At 42.0% G+C, this 17,189-nt stretch overlaps 1 protein-coding gene across 2 annotated transcripts; it reads left to right on the top strand.

Annotated features, from left to right (window-relative positions):
- The first annotated feature begins 4,159 nt into the window (after positions 1–4,159).
- SNRPA1 (small nuclear ribonucleoprotein polypeptide A') lies at positions 4,160–17,074 on the top strand. 2 transcript variants are annotated; one of them, XM_082619104.1, is made up of 9 exons: positions 4,160–4,310; positions 5,850–5,997; positions 7,003–7,081; positions 11,348–11,394; positions 11,683–11,785; positions 12,369–12,448; positions 12,854–12,929; positions 13,576–13,669; positions 16,813–17,074. In XM_082619104.1, exons 1-9 carry the CDS (start codon positions 4,229–4,231, stop codon positions 16,869–16,871), a joined length of 768 nt encoding a protein of 255 aa, XP_082475230.1. In that variant the 5' UTR covers positions 4,160–4,228; the 3' UTR covers positions 16,872–17,074. The 2 variants fall into 2 exon arrangements, with proteins under 2 accessions (XP_082475230.1, XP_082475231.1); XM_082619105.1 differs by lacking the exon at positions 12,369–12,448 and having other exon boundaries at positions 12,834–12,929.
- The last annotated feature ends 115 nt before the right edge of the window (positions 17,075–17,189 follow it).

Here is a 17,189-nt window from a genome sequence, read left to right as displayed (position 1 = left end):
TTCCCTCCCCTAAGCCCCCCCGCCCCCGGGCTATGAAGTGATGCCTGCTAAAGGATGTCCACTATCCAACATTGTGCTGACGATCCCAGCCAAAGCAATAGGGCAAAAAATAAAGAACTGGTATAAGAATTGGAAAGGCAGAAATAAAACGTTCATTATTCTCAAAGAGCAGGGTTAGGCATGTAGAAAATCCAAAAGAACAGTTATAGATTAATGATTAGAATTAGTAAATGACTTCAGCAAGACTGCTGGATACAATGCCAGTATCAACTGTATTGCCACTGTAAATCAACTGTATTTCAATATACCAGCACTCAATGATTAGAAAATGGAACTTTTAAAATACAAGATACTGTTTACAACAGCATCAGAAACTATTAAATAACTAGAATAAATCTAGTAAAAGAGATATAGGACCTCTACACAAAAGCTATAAAACACTAAGAGAAACCAAAGAAGATCTAAATAAACGTTTATGGATTGGAATACTCAATATTGTAAAGATAAGAATTCCCTTCAGGGACTTCCCTGCTTGCACAGTGGGTGAGAATCCACCTGCCAATGCAGGGGACACGGGTTCGAGCCCTGGTCCAGGAAGATCCCACATGCAGCGGAGCAACTAAGCCCATGCGCCACAACTACTGGAGCCTGCGCTCTAGAGCCCGTGAGCTACAACTACTGAGCCCACGTGCTGCAACTCCCGAAGCCCGCGTGCCTAGAGCTCATGCTCCACAACAACAGAAGCCACCGCAAAGAGAAGCCCATGCACCGCAACGAAGAGTAGCCCCTGCTCACCACAACTAGAGAAAGCCCGCACGCAGCAACAAAGACCCAACTCAGCAAAAAAAATAAAAATTCCCTTCATCCACAGATTCAATACAATATAAATCAAAGTATGAGTTCTTTTTTAGATATAAGATTTATCTAAAATTTCTATTAAAATGCAAAGGGCAATAATAACCAGGACAATGTTGAAAAAAAAGTGGCTCTTTTTTGAGGCGAATATCAAGTTTTAAAATAGAGCTTATTATTATAAAGACAGTAAGATGGTATGCAAAAATAGGTGGCTAAACCCATGGAACAGAATAGCTAGTCCAGAAGTAAATCCTCACATATTTAGACATTTGATTTATGAAAAAGGTAGCACGGCAGCACAATGGTGAAAGGATGGGCTTTTCAATAAATGGTGCTGGATCAACTGAATACCCAGATGAGGAAAAAATATATCTTGATCCCTGCCTCAGAGTATGTATGAAAATCTATTCCAGACAGATTGCAAATCCAAATGTGAAAGGGGAAACAATAAAGCTTTTAGAAGAAAAGATTTATAATTTTGGCATAGGCAAAGATTTCTTAAAGAGGACTCAAAAAACATTAACCATATAGGGAAAAGTTCGTATATTAGACTGTTAAAATTAAGAACTTCTGTTCACCAAAAAACAGCGTTAACAGAGTGAAAAGGCCACAGAGAGAGGGAAGATAGTCACTGTACTTTTATCTCACAAGGACTTCTATCCAAAAAAAGGCACCTACAAATCAGTAATAAAGGACAGCCCAATAGAAAACCAGACAAAACACCTGAACAAACACTTCACAAAAGCTAATTAAATGGACAATAAATATATATTTTTAAAAGTTCTCAACTGTGTTAGTAATCAGAGAAATAGAATGAAAACCACAATGGGATACCACTACCAACCCACCAGAACGGCTAAACTTAAAAAGACAGGCAATACCAAACGTCAGTAAGGAGGATAAACTGGTACAACCACTTTGGAAAATTAGTAGTATCTACTTAAGCTGAAAGTAAGTAAACCCTAATGGCCCAACAATTCTATTTCCAAGTATATATCAGTATATGTGTTCACTTAAAAATATATATTATAATGTTAGTAGGTGCACTATTTATAATAGCTCCAAATTGAAAATTACCCAAATGCTCATCAACAGCAGAATAGACAAACTGGAATATTCACACAATGAGAAACTATATAACAACGAGAATAAATGAACTATATCTACACACAAACAGGTTAAGCAAGAGATGCGTAATGTACAATTCCATTTTGCATAAATACAAACTAGGCAAAGCCAATCTACGCAAGATGTTAGATTAGTGGTTACCATTGGGGCAAGGGTGTGGCTGGAAGAGGGCAAGAGGGGTGTTTCTGGAACGTGCAATTTCCTGTTCTTGATCTGGATGTCAGTTGCTTGGGTGTGTGTAGTTTGCAGTCTGCTGCATGTATATCATGCTTCAATAGAAAGTTCAAAAGGAATCAATTCCAGGGGAATTGGAGAGTTAAATGAGAAGGATAAAACAACTGAGCCTCTAGTAGATAACACAGAAAAACATTTTGGAGATGAGGGAAGATTTCTCAAACAAGACATGCACGTGCATACACATACACATAAACTAAACTATGTAAAAATTAGAAACTTCTGGTCATTAAACAACACCTTTTCATTAACAGTGAAAAGGTCAGTAAGCAGAAAACCCTTTCTGGGTCCCAGACCTACATGACCATAGTAAAAGTGTCCCCCCCAAGATAGGACAAAAGACACTGTCAATGGGCAGGGCTTCCTGAGCTAAGAAGTTCTTCTTCTGATGTCTGTTCTTGAATTGGACCCTTTGAAAGCTTGTTTCTTTTTCAAAATGGGAGAGGCAGTCACATTTCTTATCCTTTTGATTCAATTTACAGCCCAGATCATGATTTGGTGATTTAGGTAATAAGATGTTTTCCTAGACCAAGATGGATTATAATGAGGATGTATATGAGGACAGTATTTCCACTCCCTGTGAGGTCTTTGGTATTTAAGCAGTTTTAACCAAAAAAAAAAAGTTAAAGGTAAACCACAGAGTATACTCATATCCAGAATACATAAAGAAATCCCATAATGAATAATAATAATAAAAGGCAGACAACCCAATAGAAAAAGATGGGCAAAGACTTGAATGGGCACTTTGCAAAAGATATCAAGAGTGGACAACGTATACAGAAGATCCTCAACTTTATTAGTTATTAGAGAAAAGCAAATCAAAGCATTAGTGCAATACCACTACACACCCACCAGAATCGCTAAAATTATAAAGACTACAGTGCCAATGAGGCTGACGTTGGAAGTGATGGAAACCCTAACACACCACTAGAGACTGTGGAAATTATTTCAGCCTCTTGGCAGTGATCGTCAGGCATTATCTACTGATGATACCACATCCTATGTCCCATTAGTTCCACTCCTGGAGAAATTAAGATGCACGTGCATCAGATCCATGCACATGAAAATTTATAGCAGCATTATGCAGAACAGCCCCAAACTGGAAACCCTAATGTCCATGAACAGCAAAATGGATAAGTTATGGTATGAGAGACACAATGGAATTCTATACAACAGCAAGTAAACAAACCTCTGCTGCCTGCAACCTGGATGGATTCCAGGCACGACACAGAGCCGAAGAAACCAGGCACAAAAGCAGATTGCATGAATCTATATCAAAAGCAAGCAAAACTAATCTATGGTGTTGGATTCGCAGTTGCCTTTGGGGAAGGGTGAGGGGGGCAGGTTTTCCGAATAGTGTTCGTTTAGGAGGCCGGCGGCGGCCACGCGGGTGTGCTCACTCTGCTGCAGATTTCTGATCTGCGCGCTTTCCTGTGTACCAGGCTTCAACATGAATATCTAATTGTCTGTAGAGCACAGGCCTAACCACAAATTCGACCGGGGCGGGCGACCCAGCCCCTGTCCTCACCTGGTAGGCCGGGGGCCAAAATCCGGCATCCATCACTGGACCCACGGGTGGAGTGAGGACAGTCACATCCTCCCTTTCACCTCACAGTGCACTGATGCACAAGAAAGTTCCCTTCGGGGGCTTTCACATTTTGTTAACTTGCGGACACAGCTGTCTGGACTCGGGGGCCCTACAGACCGCGGCGGCGCCAGAGGAACGGAGCCAGAACCAGAGGCGCGGCGACGCGCACCGGACCACCGCGGAGCCCGAGCCCGGGAGGCGGAGCCCGAGCCCGGGAGGCGGAGCCCGAGCCCGGGAGGCGGAGCCCGAGCCCGGGAGGCGGAGCCCGAGCCCGGGGGCGTGGCTCTTCGATTGCTACGGCCTGGACGCCGCTCAGCCCGCGCACGCCGGCGGCGATTGGTGCTGCCTGGCGCGGGCGCGGTGCACGCTGGGACGTCGGTGCGGCGAGAGGAGCGGGCGGCGCGGCGGGCAGAAGGCGGCAGGATGGTGAAACTGACGGCGGAGCTGATAGAGCAGGCGGCGCAGTACACCAACGCCGTGCGGGACCGCGAGCTGGACCTTCGGGGTGAGTCGGACGGGGGCGGGCGGTCCGGCCTCCCCGCCCGCCAGGCGGCCTGGCCTAGCCGCGTGCGCCAGTCAGCACCGTCCCTGGGCCGTCCCTGGGCCCTTCCGAGGCGCTCCTCACCCCAGCTCCTCCCCTCACACACGGGGCCGCCGCGATGCTCCGGTAGGACCGCGGGCCTGTGCCGGGCCAGCCGGGCTGGCTTCGCGGCCTGAGCCGCTGCGGGGCCGGGAAATACACGATCTAGCGGTTGCGACTCTCGTGCGGAGCGAGACGCGTTAACGTGCTGTCGTGAGAGTGTAGACAGGGTAAGGGAGCGAGGAGACGAAGTACGGGACAAAAGCGATTGTCTTCCCGACATTTGTCCCTCATTGGTTTCAGTCGTCTTTTCCCCTTTTACCAGAACATTGCAAAGAGCGGACAGTCGGAGCGAGGCTGGCGCTGCCGGGTGCCTGCGGAAGGGTTGCGGAAGCCCCCGAACTGTTAAGTTCCTGTAGTGATTTCCGCCTCGGCGTGCAGGTCGTCAGCATTTTAGGGGGCGGCTTTTCCGGGGATAAGATATTCAGTCTTGGCCTGAGATTTCGCTCCCACGGAGAAAGTGCGGTCGCCGGAGCAGCACAGCTGCGGGCTCTGCTTTCTGCTTGCTTTTTTGTTTGCTGACAAAGCCCAGTACTTTCGTTTTGTTGAAACTAAGTTTCTTAGAGAAAGGTTCAACTCAAGCGTAACCGACCGCTTTCACAGTCTTGGCACAGGTGATCCCTGCCTTCTCTCTGAGTCTGAAGTGCACCCAGCGTTGAGGAGTCTTGTTTTGGTGCAGCACTTACTTTGATGTAGCCCTTACAGCTCTGCACTGTGTACTTTCACCTTGGCTCGTTTAACTTCTTTTTTTTTTCCGAGCACTTAGCACAATAATTATGCCCGTGTTAGACAAATCAGGGAGTATTTGAGTTGTCCACAGGGTGATTTACCATTGTGTGTGAACTATTGACTTTCAACTCTGGGTTTGAGCTGGGGGAGGTGAAGTAAGGGGGAACTGTCATGATATCATGAAGACATCCCAGTGAGTTCTAGGAATCGGGCCTGTGGGATGCAAAAGAGGTTGAGAGCTGTTGTCCACCATGTGTGAACAACGTTTGGACGCTGACAGTTAAGCAGCTCACAGCGTAACCTCTTAGGCCACTTCACTAGCTCTGGGGCCTTGCTTAGAGCAGCATGAGGCACCTTGTAAATATTCTTGAAAACTGTAAGGTACTAGTTACTGATAGTAAGTATTCTCATCATTACTGCCCTTGTCACCATCGCCATCTTCATGTCCACTGCTAGACTATAAGCTTCATGGCAGCTGGGACTTGTGACTGTCTTGTTCCTTGTACTATGTGCCAGTACCTTGGCAGTGTCTGGCAACGGCATAGGTGCTAGGTAAACACTTTTGGAAGGAACATTAGCTGTGAGTCCAATTACATGAAATGCTGCTAATGTTTTAGGTGCCTTTTAATTATATTAATACTTGTGTGGGTGTTTTTTTTTCCCTCCTTTTTGCAGGGTATAAAATTCCTGTCATTGAAAATCTAGGCGCTACCTTAGACCAGTTTGATGCCATTGATTTTTCTGACAATGAAATCAGGAAACTGGATGGTTTTCCTTTGTTGAGAAGACTGAAAACATTATTAGTGAACAACAACAGAATATGGTAATTGTCTACTAGTGGAAAGTAGCTTTTTCCCCCTAGAGTAAATGTTGCAGAGTTCCCTGAAGAAGTTGCAGTATATACTGCCAGTTAAACCTACATATTTCTTTTTTTTTCTTTTTAACCTACATATTTCTTAAATGGAAAATGAGCTGCACTTGTCCCATACAGATCCAGAGATTAATTTGTCATTGGTCTAGTCTTATTTGCATTTATTCAGAAATCTTGTGTGTGTATATATATATATGTTCATGGTAAGTTTCTAATTTAAGTTAAAAACATGCTGCTTTGTACATATTTTGGCTGATTTCTAAAATAATAATTAAAATTATCAGAGGGGTCATATTAAAGAGATAACATAAAATTCAACAATTATATTTTTGACTAAACATCTCATTCTACCTCAAATCTCTGCTATTTGTTTTTCTTTAACTGCAGCTGATTTTTAGAATATTGCTTATTGAAATTAAGATCTGTTTTTTGACCCACGTTCATCATCTCTGTGAATTTTGTTGGAGAAAAGTTATTAAAGGTCTATAGACAATGTCTTTAAGAAGTTCTGGGTGTTGAGTTGCTTTTTTTTTAATAGGTGTATTTCTCATGAGTTAACTATTCCGTTGTGGTTTGGTTGGTGTATCTTGTGCTTGAGCTTTGAATGCAGAACCACTTGTATTTCTGTGCTACCTGCACACAAGTCCTGAGATGAGCAAAGTAAGTCTATTTACACAGGACTTTCTCTTTGTCTTAGGTCTCATTAGATAGTGTAGCAGTGGAAAGAGCCCTCGGCAGCTTTCAGGAGGCATTTCAGGAGGCATGGGTTTTAAAATCATCCCACTTCTGTGACCTCAGACAAGCTTCCGCTTTGTGCCTCATTTTCTTTCTGTTAGAGTGTTGGAAGAAACATCTCTAAGGTTCTTCCCACTTTGAAGTCCTCTGGGCAAGGGCTTAGATGAAGTTGTTAGCTTACTTAATTTTTACTTTCATTAAGATTTTTTCTTTTTATTTTAGCCGTATAGGTGAGGGACTTGATCAGGCTCTGCCCTGTCTGACAGAACTCATTCTCACCAACAACAGTCTTGTGGAATTGGTAAGTTGAACAGGGGAAAAATGTATTTGCAGGGAGGAGTTAAAGGTACTACATGCCTTTTATAGAAAACTTGGAAAATCCAGAAAATTATCTCATCATCCTTTTTCTTTTCTTAATTAAGTCAGAAAATGGGCCTTCATTGGTTATGTGTTGCAAATATCTTCCCACTCTCTAGCTCACCTTTTGACTCTCTTAGGGTCTTGATAGAGAAGTTCCTAATTCAAGCATAATCCATTTCATCAGTCTGTTGTTATTAGTACTTTTGAGTTCTGTTAAGCTTCCCCTACCCCAGGGTCATAAAGAAACTCACATATTCTGTTTTCTAGAATCGCAGTGTCCAGTATGGTAGCTACTAGCCACAAGTGGCTACTTTGAATTAAGATATACTAGAATATAAAATACACTACAGATTCTAGAGAGTTAGTACAAAAAAAGAATATAAACTATCAATAATTTTTTTAAACTGACATTGAAATGGTAATATTTTGGAAAATAGGTAAAACAATGTATTATTAAAATTAGTTTCTCCTGTTTTAATGTCACTACTAGAAAATTACATATGTGACATACATTAAATTTTGTTGGAGAGTTTTATTCAAGAAATTATTGTTTTACTCCACATTTAGATCAACGATCCATTTGAAATCTTTTTTCTTTTTTAAAAAAACATTACACTTTGTTTCTTTATTTTTTTATAAACTTATTTATTTATTTTATTATTTTTGGCTGCATTGGGTCTTCGTTGCTGCGTGTGGGCTTCCTCTAGTTGTAGTGAGCGGGCTTTGCATTGCAGTGGCTTCTCTTGTTGTGGAGCATGGGCTCCAGGTGCACGGGCTTCAGTAGTTGCGGCTCACGGGTTAGGTGCCCCTCAGCATGTGGGATCTTCCCGGACCAGGGCTCAAACCCGTGTCCCCTGCATTGGCAGGTGGATTCTTAACCACTGTGCCACCAAGGAAGCCCCTGAAATCCGGTTTCTTATAAGATAGGGGGCAAGTTTCATTTTCTCTATTTGGATATGCTTATTTTTATGCTTTTTAAATTTCTACTCTGTGTGTAATTTTTAACAAAATTGAACTTATACTATACATTGTTTTGCAACCTAAATTTCTCAAATACTGGATGTTTAAGTTCATATGATATAACTTGATTTTAGGTTATTATGCCCTTAACCCCTCCCTTCCCTATTTCCCTGATTGTTCCTTTCCTGGTGGATGAGGTCTATAAGCTTCTTTCAGATTCCCAAAGGAGTACTTGACTCCAAAAGTAAGAAAGCACTGATCTGAGGGCATGTCCTTTCTAAACTATATGGGGTATGTGCGTTCATAGGGAACGTGTGGCATGATGGGGGCAGTATATTCTGTGTGTTGTAATTGTGTTTAAAGCTGTTTGCAAAGATGAAGGCTGTTTGTCCGATCAGTCACTGAAAGAGGTATATTAAAATCCTACATGATAGTGGATTTGACTGTTTCCATGGAGTTCTGTCAATTTTAGTTTTATATATTTTTAGGTTATTTTATTTGATATATCCAAATTTTATGTATCTTACTGATGAAATAAACCTTTTATGTGTGGTGACCCTCTTTACATCTTATTAGTGCTGTTTTACCCTGGTTGTCTATTTTATCTGCTGCAGTATACCAAAACAAGCTTTCTTTCAGTTAGTATTTGCATAATCATTTTTTTCATCCAAACTTTACATTGTTTTTCTGTACTTATATTTTAGATTTGTCTCTTGAAAACAGCATATGATAGGATTCTTTTTTTAAATCCTGTCTGAAGTCTGACTTTTAAAGGCAATAGTCTGTTTATGTTTAATGTAATACTGGTATATTTGAGTTTATCGTCTTTCTTTTCTAGAATTTTTTATTTGTTCCATCTATCTGCAATTTTTTTTCTCTCCTGTATTGCTCGCTCTCTCTTTTTTTGGCATTCCACTTCTCCTTTTGATAGTTTAGAGATTAACTAATTATTAAATAGACTCTGTTTCTATTCTTAGCATCCTAGGAATTAGCACACCCGTATTTATCCAAGTGTAAAGCAGTTAACCAGCAACTCTACCTCCTGAATAATGCGGCACCTTAACCTCTCACCCCACCCCCCACCGTGAAGACATCACTGTGTTTTGCACAGTCCGTATGTGTGTGTGTGTGTGTGACTAAAGTTACTGTTCTTCCTTTCTTTTGGTTTTTGCAGCTTTATTGAAGTATGATGGACAGATGAAAATTATATATGTTTAAGGTGTACAATGTGAAATTTGATATATGTATACATTGTGAAATGATTACCACAGACTAACATATTCACCACTTCACCTAGTTACCTTTTTGTGTGCTCAATAACACTAACACAGGGAAACCTTAGGATCAAGACAAATCAAAAATATTCCAAATGAGTCTGATTCATGTTAAATATTTCCTGTCTCAGTGGCTAACAGGCCATGTTAAAACCAGTCCTAACTCCTTTTGGAAGTCTTCTTCTGTTACCCACATGAAAGGTAATGTAAGAATTTTGATTGGTGATGCAAGATTGCTAATTCTCATTAGGTAGTTCTCCCCATTAGTCAGAGATCAGCCGTGCCAACTTGGAGGTCTCACTTGGATTCTCACAAGAATACTTGAGATCTACTTTTTTTATCATATCGAGTACACCATATGTTATTTTTAACTACAGTTGCAATGTTGTACCTGAAATCTCTAGAACTTACTTATCTTATAACTGAAAGTTTGTGCTCTTTTTTTTTTTTTTTTTTTTTTTTCTTCCGTACGCGGGCCTCTCACTGCTGTGGCCTCTCCCGTTGCGGAGCACAGGCTCCGGACGCGCAGGCTCAGCAGCCATGGCTCACGGGCCCAGCCGCTCCGCGGCATATGGGATCCTCCCAGACCGGGGCACGAACCCGTATCCCCTGCATCGGCAGGCGGACTCCCAACCACTGCGCCACCAGGGAGGCCCAAGTTTGTGCTCTTTAATCAATAGCTCATCTCCCCTCTCCTCCACCCCCCAGCCTCTGGTAACCACCATTCAACTCTGTTGCTGTGAGTTGGACTTTTCTTGAGATTCTACATAAAAGTGAGGTCAGGCAATATTTGTCTTCCTTTGTTCCTTTTTGGATTGTTCTTTAGATTTCCTTTAGTGATGGTGTGCCAGTAGCAAGCTTCAGAGCTCCCTCCCATGCTGTTGTGAGGTATTTAAAAGTGGCAGCTTTCTGAGCACCTGGCTGTGTTGCCCTCCCCTGCTTTTACTTGTACTTTTTTCCTCCTTGTCCCTCTTGGCCCTGTCCCACTCAGTTCAGATCTGTTCTAGCAGTTTCTCCTCCGTGTCAGGCTTTGTTCTGGAAAGGGCACAGTTTCTGGTGGAGTGAAGTCCCAGATTGCTCGAGCCCTTCAGGCATCATCACACACTTAATGTGTTCATTATTGGGACATGCCTATCCTTTACCTATCCTTTCTCAAACTGGGTACCTGTCAGTCGCTTTGGAGTTCTCGGGTCTGTTGGACGCCTCTCTGCCCTTCCTCTCTTCTTCCTGTATGGATGTTGTCACCAGGCAAGTCATGTAGCTCTCACAGTAGTTTGTCGTCACTGGCTCCTGTGTTAGGTTCTTGCCAGAGTACCTTTTCATCTAGTTTGCTTGTAGTTGACCATATGTTTTGGTTTTCTTATCCTTGTTTCACTGTGTTTTATGACATAATTTGGGAAGATTCAAAAGCTAACCTGCCTTCTTCCCATATACGTTTTTTTTTTTAACTGTACTCCTTGTCCTTGAAATTTTTATTTGAAGAGATTTGGGGGCGCCTAGAATAAAGGTGCCTTCCCTCAAAGATGACATACCCGTGTTGCTCCCAGGTACCAGCAGGAAAAACCACCTTACACCAAGATCACGGTTTGAGGTTCCCTATGTGAACAACTTGCTCAAAAGCCACAGCAGTTTTCACGTTGCTTTCTTTTCTCAATCACTGCTTTAAGCTCAGTAGTCCTTTTAAATTTGCTACAGGAAATGATTTTTTTTTTTTTTTGGTCTCTTCTGCTGTTGAGACAGAAACTGTTGTGGCCAAGATATTCAGTTTAAGAAGCTCAAATTTATGAACCAGTGTGTCCAGTAGAAACGTACCAAGCGTCTGTGATGTGCTAGTGTTGTGCGCTTCTGCGGCAGGAAAAACAAATACATGCATAAGAGACAAGATCAGTCCTTGCTCCAAAGGCATCCACCATTCCACAGTATCAAAATGGTGTGTGGTATTCGTGTTCTTACCTGTGGCTGTTATTTTACAGGGTGATCTGGACCCTTTGGCATCTCTCAAATCATTGACTTATCTAAGGTATGGAAATTATTTGTGGTGGTGACAATAAAGTCTTTTAAAATAACACCATTACCAGCCTTGATCTTAAAGTCATCAGTTAGTAAAAAGTACCTTTAAAAAACAAATATTGAAAGTATTTCCTTTGGGCTCTGTTAAAATTTCCCTAGTGTTAAGTTCTTATGACATTGAAATGTGAAGAATAGTGAACTTTTCCTTACTTCATGGACTCATTAGATTTTATTAAAATGGACCTCTTGAATGCTATGCTGTGAAAACATTGGCATTGTATTGTTCCTTTTCTTGTAGTATTCTAAGAAATCCTGTAACAAATAAGAAGCATTACAGACTATATGTGATTTATAAAGTTCCACAAGTCAGAGTACTGGACTTCCAGAAGGTGAAACTAAAAGTAAGTATTACTCTGTTGTAAGTCATTATAGATTGGTGTGTTTTCCTTTATACTTTTGTTACTGACTTTTTAAATGGCGCAATGATTTTTATCATTGGTTTATAATGAGAATGGGGAGGGGATGCTAAGTCAATTTTCCCATACGGTGTTTATGGTGGGACTTTGAGTTCCGGTTGTCTTGTGCGGGGCTGGCCTTTCTAGAGGTGGCACAGCCTCAGAGCCGCCGTGGGCACTGTCACAGCAGACGGCCTACTTAGATGCACTCCCTGTGGGGAGTGTAATGTAATCCACGTTTCAGTACCTTTAATTGTTAGAATGATTTTCCCTTTATTGGGGGATTTTTTTTTTTTAACCCTCTTAGTTCCTTGAGAGCCCCTCCTTGAAACTCGGAGAGGGAACTTTCTTCAAGGACCTTCACCAGAAAGGCGACCACTGTGTCTCCTTTTACTTTGAAATTGGCTTTGTGGTATTTCCACCAGCCCAGAGTATTCCAGGAGAGTTTTCTTCCGTGTTTTCTGAGGAATGCATCTAAATGCATGTGGTATTCCTGTTTCCATTAACTGTGTGTGTGGTGTCGCTGTAGGAGCGTCAGGAAGCAGAGAAAATGTTCAAGGGCAAACGGGGTGCACAACTTGCAAAGGATATTGCCAGGAGAAGCAAAACGTAAGATCCGGATATCCAACTTCACTCCACTTCACCTTCAGAAACATTATCTGTCTGGCATTTTGCCTCCTGCAAAATGAAATGAAACTCCTGTGACTAATACAGTACTAAATTTGCGTGATGATGATCCATGACCATCAGTGGTCCATGTATCACGTGAGATTTCTACCAGATTAGCAGAAGCAAATATTTCAGTATTCAGTCTTAGTGTGATATTATATACATCCTCCTTTCTCTGTAGGAAGATGAACTGGGTGGTGTTTCTGAAGGAGAGAGTTTCTTGTATCAGTTTGTTAACAAAGATAAGATACTACACTGGTTGAATTACTTTCAAAAGCTTTTGAAAGTAAAAGAGAAGCAATTTCTATTGGTCTGGATTTGACAGTTTTGTACTTCCCTCCCAAGTTTCAATCCAGGTGCTGGTTTGCCAACTGACAAAAAGAAAGGTGGGCCATCTCCAGGGGATGTGGAAGCAATCAAGGTAATCATGTGTTAGGATTCTTGGACTGGAGTGAGCTGTTATGGGTTTAGGACACAAAATTATGTAATAACCCAAGTAATAAACACTGCAAAATTTCCCCACAATTGTTAGAATCCAGCTGTATTTTTGTGTAAGGAAAAACTAGCTTAAAGATATCATTTGACCAGACTTTGACTTGAATTAATTATATGAGCCAGTCAAAGTGGAGGCAACTCTGGTCTTTCTCATTTTCCCAGGATGTGCTTATTTGAACAGTTAGTTACCTTTGCATGCTGTCTTAATTTTTACTTTGAAAGATTTGCTACCTGAAAGATCCTGCTCGATGAGAGATCCTAATTTTATAATACTGCCTCCTAAATAATCCAGTAGCATAATTCCAAATAGGTACTTCAATTAGCTAAGATTTTAGGACACGAGCAGCGATTATTTGCTCTCTTATAATAGGATCTGCAGCTGTTTACCAATTTTGGAAATTTATGATTCGGTTTTGGGGTTGATTTCACTGTGCCAGTAAAATTCTTCCCCCAACAAAGAAATATTTCATATTCCAACTCAAAAAGATGGTGTGAATTCCTGTGAGTGTTTTCTGGGTGGTGGAGGCTTAGATGAAAGTAACTGTCCGTCTCCATTGTCTCCTGGCATCCAGAATGCTATAGCAAACGCATCAACTTTGGCTGAAGTGGAGAGGCTGAAGGGCTTGCTTCAGTCTGGTCAGATACCTGGCAGAGAACGCAGATCAGGTAACAATGTTCTGTCTTTATTTCCAAATTAATGATACACTTGGAGTGATTGCAAAACAGTTTAGATGCTACAACCCAAGAATGCTAGAATAGTGCCTCATTACCATCTAATCTAATCCACACAAAATGCCTTTAAATGCTCTTTGAAGATAAATCATTTGTTAAAGAATGTTATGTTATAGGACTCTGGGGTTTTTGTAAAAGTTGAGACAAACATTATTTCATAGCCATGGAATGAAAGGGAACAGTGGAGGTGACCGTGTTGCCTTTGACCCCTGTCCATGTAGGCTAGCTTAGCAGATGAGGACACAGGCTCCAGAGCCAGACAGGCTGAGGGTCGGAGCTTAGCTTCACCAGTTCTGTCCTTGGGTAAATTTCTTAATCTCCACTTAATCTTAAATCTGTGTCCTTATCTTTAAATCTGAGATAGTGATAATGGTAACCTCAAAAGGTTGTTGGGAGGACTAAGTAAGATACTTCGTACGTAGCACTGAGCATAGGGTGTGAGCCATTCTGATAGTAAATGCCAGCTTTGTGTCAGGCAAACTGGTGGACACTTGGGTATAAAGTGAAAACTACCCCAGACCGTGCATATTACAAGTTTGATATGAATATAACTAGGACCTCTGTCTAGACTGGCAGCTCAGGGAAAGTTTCCTTGGGGAAATAATGTTGGAACTGAAGCTAAAAACGAGTAAGACATTAATTAGACCAGTGGTTCTCATCCATGTGGTCCTTGGGCCCCTGGGGCGCACATTTCTGGTTTCCTGGGTGATGATGGAATGGGGTGCATAAAGCACCTCTGTGCCTACCTGGGTGGTTGGCTCCCTGCACTTGTGCTGGCTCAGGTGAGAGGCAGGCAGCTTCACCAACGTGAAGTGAGCTTGCCACTTCAAGGAGAGCAGCTAGTATTTGTTACCAATGATAATATTCAAAATTTCAAGCAGAAATTAAAAGCTGCGAAACTTTTTTTCCACAATTGTAACCTTGACAGTTTCCCAGTACTTCCAGACTTCTCTGCGGAAATTGTTGCTATTAATGAATGTGATTTTTTTTATATAACATATAAAGAAATGGGTCAACATTTGGAAGACCTGCATAACTCAGTGAGCAACGTTTTCCAAATGATGTTACAGAGTCATGCATGCATAAATGATCCATTCAGAGTACAGAATAAACTGGTGGATTTTCAAGTCAGAGAGTATGAAAGTTCACTGATAAGGCTTCAGACTCCACACTGCAATCTAACCTTTAAGAAACTACCACTTTCAGGACTTCCCTGGCAGTCCAGTGGTTAAGACTTGGCTTTTACTGCTGTGGGCCTGGGTTCAGTCCCTGGTCGGGGAACTAAAATCCCACAAGCCAAGTGGCGTGGCCAAAGAAAAAAAAAAACTACCACTTCTGTCAAGTTTGGGCATAGTATCAGAAAAGAATATCCACAACTGCCTGCAAAGACTATTAAAATACTACTCCCTTGTCTAACTGCATGTCTGTGTGAGGCTGATTTTCTTCATACCCTTCAATCAAAACAACATACTGTAGCAAGTGGAATGATGAAGTCAGTACAGGGGTCCAGCTGCTATTTGGCAGACATTACAGAGATGGGCAAAAATAGAAAATAATGCCGACTTTCTCACTAAATATTTTTGTTTTAGAAAATATTGGTATTGTTATATTTTATAAAAATATAAACATTGTTACTATATAATAGATTTATTGTTTTAATGAATTACTGTTTTTTAAAATACTTTTAATTTCTAACATACTGTCGATAAACGTAATCTATTTAAACCAAAGCTCTTTGGGTCCTAAAACTAAAGTATTTGAGAACCCTTGAACTAGACAAAGGCAGAATGGCATTCTCGGGGGAAGGAAGTGCACTGGCAGAAAACCTGTGATAAGAGAGCCTTGCACACTTGGACTGAAGGAGGACAGTGTGAGCCAAGGTCAAGGGATGGGGGGGAATGTGGTGAGACGGGCAGCAGAGTGAGCTCTCAAGTCCAGCCCCTCGGGGGACTGCAGGCCTCGTGCCAGAGGAGGTCTGCGGTCCTGAGAACAATACAGGTCTGTCGAAGGCATTCAAGGCTCCCTGGTAGCAGCTTGGGGAAGGAAGCTGTGTCTAATTACTTATTGGGACTGCAGTATGACAAAATTACTGAATGAATTTGCTTCCCCTAAAGTGTTTTATTTGGCCCTTAGGCTAGCTTGGGATTTTTCAGTGTCATCTAAACATGCGGGCACATTGAGGAGAGGAAGATGGAGATTGTTCCTGGTTCTGTCAATTTCAGTGGGCCCAGGCTTCTGAGTAGCACTTCCTGTATCTAGAAATGTAATGTTTCGGTCTAACTAGAAACAAACATGAGAAATTTCCCCTAACATTGACAGGGTTAAAACATTTCCTTTATCAGAATACATTGACTAAAATATCTGCAATAAATTGTTGACAAATAACAACCGTTTCATTGTTGTTGCCATATTTTTCTTAATTTAGAGACATAGTCACTAACTGACTATCCTCAGCATGTGGTAGGTATTCCCCCTCCGCCGCCCTTTTATTTTTTTGAGTGTTGCCAGTTTCTTTGCCCATAGTAGTGGCAAGAACAAAACACAAAGTATAAGCTTTTTATCTTTATAAAAAATGAGTTATCAGGGCTTCCCTGGTGGCACAGTGGTTGAGAGTTCGCCTGCCGATGCAGTGGACACGGGTTTGTGCCCCGGTCCGGGAGGATCCCACATGCCGTGGCGCGGCTGGGCCCGTGAGCCATGGCCGCTGAGCCTGCGCGTCCAGAGCCTGTGCTCCGCAACGGGAGAGGCCACAGCAGTGAGAGACCCGCGTACTGCAAAAAAAAAAAAAAAAAAAGAGTTATCAGCTTGACCAGAATGGGTTAGAATGGCAGGCAAAGAGTTTGACTTTCATAAAACACCTTTGTGACCCTTCCCCTTAGGAACTGACAATCCTTTCCAATACCTGCCAAAGACAGATGGTCTCCAGACCCTAAACTCCTCAAGGCAGAGGCTGCTATTGGGCTTTTGTACCTTGCCCAGGGCCTGGCACACCGCAGCCTCATGGATGGGCGCTCACACTCTTGAGCAAGCACGTTCTCTAAAATTGATATGACTTCGGGCTTTGTGTTTTTCTCTAGGCCCCACTGATGATGGTGAAGAGGAAATGGAAGAAGACACAGTCACAAATGGGTCCTAAGCAGGGTGGCCTCTAAGGATCTCAGGACATATAATAGTCCACTTCAGACAGGTCCTGCTTTTTGAATAGCCTTGTTTGTGTCAGCAAAGTAGAGTTCATAAGCATTGTTGAAATGCTTAAGACTGCTGGTAATTTTGTAATAAAAATTTTGAAATCTAAATGCCAGTTTTCTATCAATAATGCAAATAAAGGACACTCTGCTGTGGATTGCACATCATTGGGGTATATGTGTGGTGAGGCCTGGATGTGTGGGAGTTGGAAATGCAGGAGGGTGGACCTTGTGGATAGGCTTCCCAGTCCTCATGAAATGTTTAGGTT

This window comes from Mesoplodon mirus, assembly GCF_964341445.2.
Source record: "Mesoplodon mirus genome assembly, chromosome: 4".
NCBI lineage: Eukaryota > Metazoa > Chordata > Mammalia > Artiodactyla > Ziphiidae > Mesoplodon > Mesoplodon mirus.
This window is presented reverse-complemented; position numbering and strand designations above follow the sequence as displayed.

Excerpts from the sequence above, each read along its gene's own strand:
- SNRPA1 (XM_082619104.1), top strand. The coding sequence starts at position 4,229 with ATGGTGAAACTGACGGCGGAGCTGATAGAGCAGGCGGCGCAGTACACC. Across the intron at positions 5,998-7,002 it reads GTGAACAACAACAGAATATG|CCGTATAGGTGAGGGACTTG; the intron begins GTAATTGTCTAC and ends TTTTTATTTTAG. Across the intron at positions 12,930-13,575 it reads GGGATGTGGAAGCAATCAAG|AATGCTATAGCAAACGCATC; the intron begins GTAATCATGTGT and ends CCTGGCATCCAG.